This window comes from Penaeus japonicus, unplaced genomic scaffold (assembly GCF_977035675.1).
Source record: "Penaeus japonicus unplaced genomic scaffold, GWHDUDI00000001_assembly GWHDUDI00000035, whole genome shotgun sequence".
In the NCBI taxonomy this organism is placed as follows: Eukaryota; Metazoa; Arthropoda; class Malacostraca; order Decapoda; family Penaeidae; genus Penaeus; species Penaeus japonicus.
Genome location: NW_028234437.1, coordinates 20,824,503 through 20,827,002, shown reverse-complemented (window position 1 = coordinate 20,827,002; position 2,500 = coordinate 20,824,503). Strand labels below are relative to the sequence as shown.

General features: G+C 31.3%; 1 protein-coding gene across 1 annotated transcript in view; it reads right to left on the bottom strand.

Annotated features, from left to right (window-relative positions):
- Positions 1–2,500, bottom strand: part of LOC122258846 (protein unc-13 homolog 4B) — a gene marked incomplete in the record, with an annotated part of 27,474 nt that overhangs the window by 1,140 nt on the left and 23,834 nt on the right. Inside the window, 4 exon segments of the mRNA XM_086531104.1 lie at positions 1–912; positions 1,523–1,640; positions 1,969–2,168; positions 2,417–2,500. The exon segment at positions 1–912 is cut by the window's left edge and continues 1,140 nt beyond it; the exon segment at positions 2,417–2,500 is cut by the window's right edge and continues 155 nt beyond it. Coding sequence (XP_086387230.1) covers positions 1,528–1,640; positions 1,969–2,168; positions 2,417–2,500 — 397 coding nt within the window.

Genomic DNA, 2,500 nt, shown 5'->3' with positions numbered 1-2,500 from the left:
GGTCATTATGTTCGCTACACTTAGTGTGATATAATTATTAGTTTTATATAAAAGAAATAACCATCCCTAATGAAAATAAATTAGGAGATGGTGAGGAGGAAGGATACCTAATTTGGTGAATATCATGGCAATTATAGTCATTTAAATTGCCATTAGCATCATAAGACATTAATTGAGTTATCATTCATAATGTAAAAGAGAACACAGCAATCCCCTAACTTCAAATATGACATGACTACCATTGACTCCAACATGTTGCCCTCATCCTCATGCCAAAAACTTGTTTGGCATGTACATTTTGCCTCTTGTCCACAATGGGTTAACATCACTAAATTTCCTTTTATCATTTATTCTCTTGCTATTTTTTTACTAACTGGAACTTAACATAATATCACAAAATGTTGCTTTAAAAGCTAGACAACCTATCAGATATGTTAACAAAATCTTTCAACTGAAGTCACATTTTATGTGGCAAATTCTCTATCACTTTCTTTGGTTAAATACTGTGAACGATGATAACAACAAACAGTATGAAACATTACCTCACATCTCTTCTCTCATAAAAAATACACGATACAGAGAAGGTTAAATTATACTCATTCAGCAGTATTTACACAAATCATTGTAATTTACTGTTAAAAAACAATCATTTAGTAAAAGTTACAGCACCTCTATTCTTACAACCAGCATCACAATACAACTGGAGTGAGTGATTATGTTAAGTGCCATTTGACATTTTGAGGAACTTAAGTACAAGTTTTTGATCAAAGTTAAAGAACCATAGACCAAAATATCACCCACACAAGAAAATCGCTTACAATCCCGTTTATCATGAATGCATATGAATATCTGGCGGCCACCACTTCTTGCTCCAGGTGAAATTTCCTATCTTGAGGTATATTGCGAATCAATCTGAAATAGTGGAGTGTTTATAGATTACCTACATAAAAATGCAAACTTTCACCTAAATTTCAATACAAGCCATATATAAAAATTACCTTTTACCTCCAGTACATATATCATTAATAGGCTGGCAAGTATATAAATTCCCCATTATATAAATTCTTGATTAATTGTATTCTTCTAGTTACACAAATAATCGTTTTTGTTCATAATACATGCCATCTTAAAAAATGTTCTCAAAATGTCTACTCACATTATACTGCCCTTCTTAACCCTTTCTTAGGCTTTTAGAATATATTTTTACTTACCAACTACTTACTATTTTTGTCATGTATCTATAATTTCCATTACATAGTGCAAAAGAAATCTATTTCCTTAGAAAAACTAAATATAAAACAGAAAATAATTAACAAATAAATTAATAACCAAATAAAGATAAACACATATATGAGATTGAATAACTTCAAGATGCAAGAGATGTAAGTAACACCTTTTGATTAATTTACAGAATTACAAGATTTAATTGAAATGTTAAGTGAAGTTATTTAGTCTCTTATATAACCTTGTCTTCTTTTGTCAATATGAACATTACTCAGCTAATAAACTAAAAGCTACTCACCAAAATTATTGTAATTCTGGGTGTAACTTGATTTTTCTTTTCTTCTTTCCTTCTTTGAGAAAGGACACTGCCTTCTTATCCCAGGTTCTGTACTGCAGTGCCTTTAATGCTGTGTATTCTGAGGGTCAAATTATATTACATTTCAGTGTTCCCTTTAGCTCAATATTTGGTTAACAAGATGAAAATGTCAAAAGTATTTGAAAGAAAATTGGAAAGAAAAATAAATCAACTTTACAATTCATCAGCAAACTTACTGAAATGCAAGTTGACTTAAATATTTTAGAAAAATAATTAATGACTTCAGCTGTAAAGTGTAACACAAAATCCTTACAAAATAAACAATTGATATTGCAGGTTCTCTAATAATTGTTTGTTGTTTCATAAAAAAGGATCCAATATTTGAAAGATAAACCAATGATAACAACAACAATCAGAAGCAATCTTACCATTCTCTTCTCTAGCCAGATTCAAAGTCAGGTACTTAGTAGTGACACTTCTCGCTGCTGCTGGCTCTACGCAAGGCAGCTCTTCCAGGGGCAACACAGCCTCTCCTATAATGCAGTCAGCTTGGACACGATGAAACATCTTCAGCACAAATAGAAGATGGCCACCAGACTTAGTGCCAGTGTCAGTATGGCTGATGAGGCTGTGAAGGCAGTAAAATGTATTGGTTGTTCAATAAGGTATTGGCAATACATTCTAATTCTAATCTTATTTACAATTTAGCTTTATAAATTGTATGTTAGGATTCTAGAGGATGATAACCCTTTCTAATGCAATTCTTATGTATGCAGAATAACATCCAATCTTTATTCATTCAAAAATAAAACCATCCTTTCTTTAACCAAATTAACTTTTACATAAAAAAAAAATGAAACTAACTAATTTACCCACAATTCAAATGATTCCTTATACACTGGAGCCTCATTCTTCTTCTGTATCTTCGTTTTCTGATTACTGACATTTGGGAACCACTCA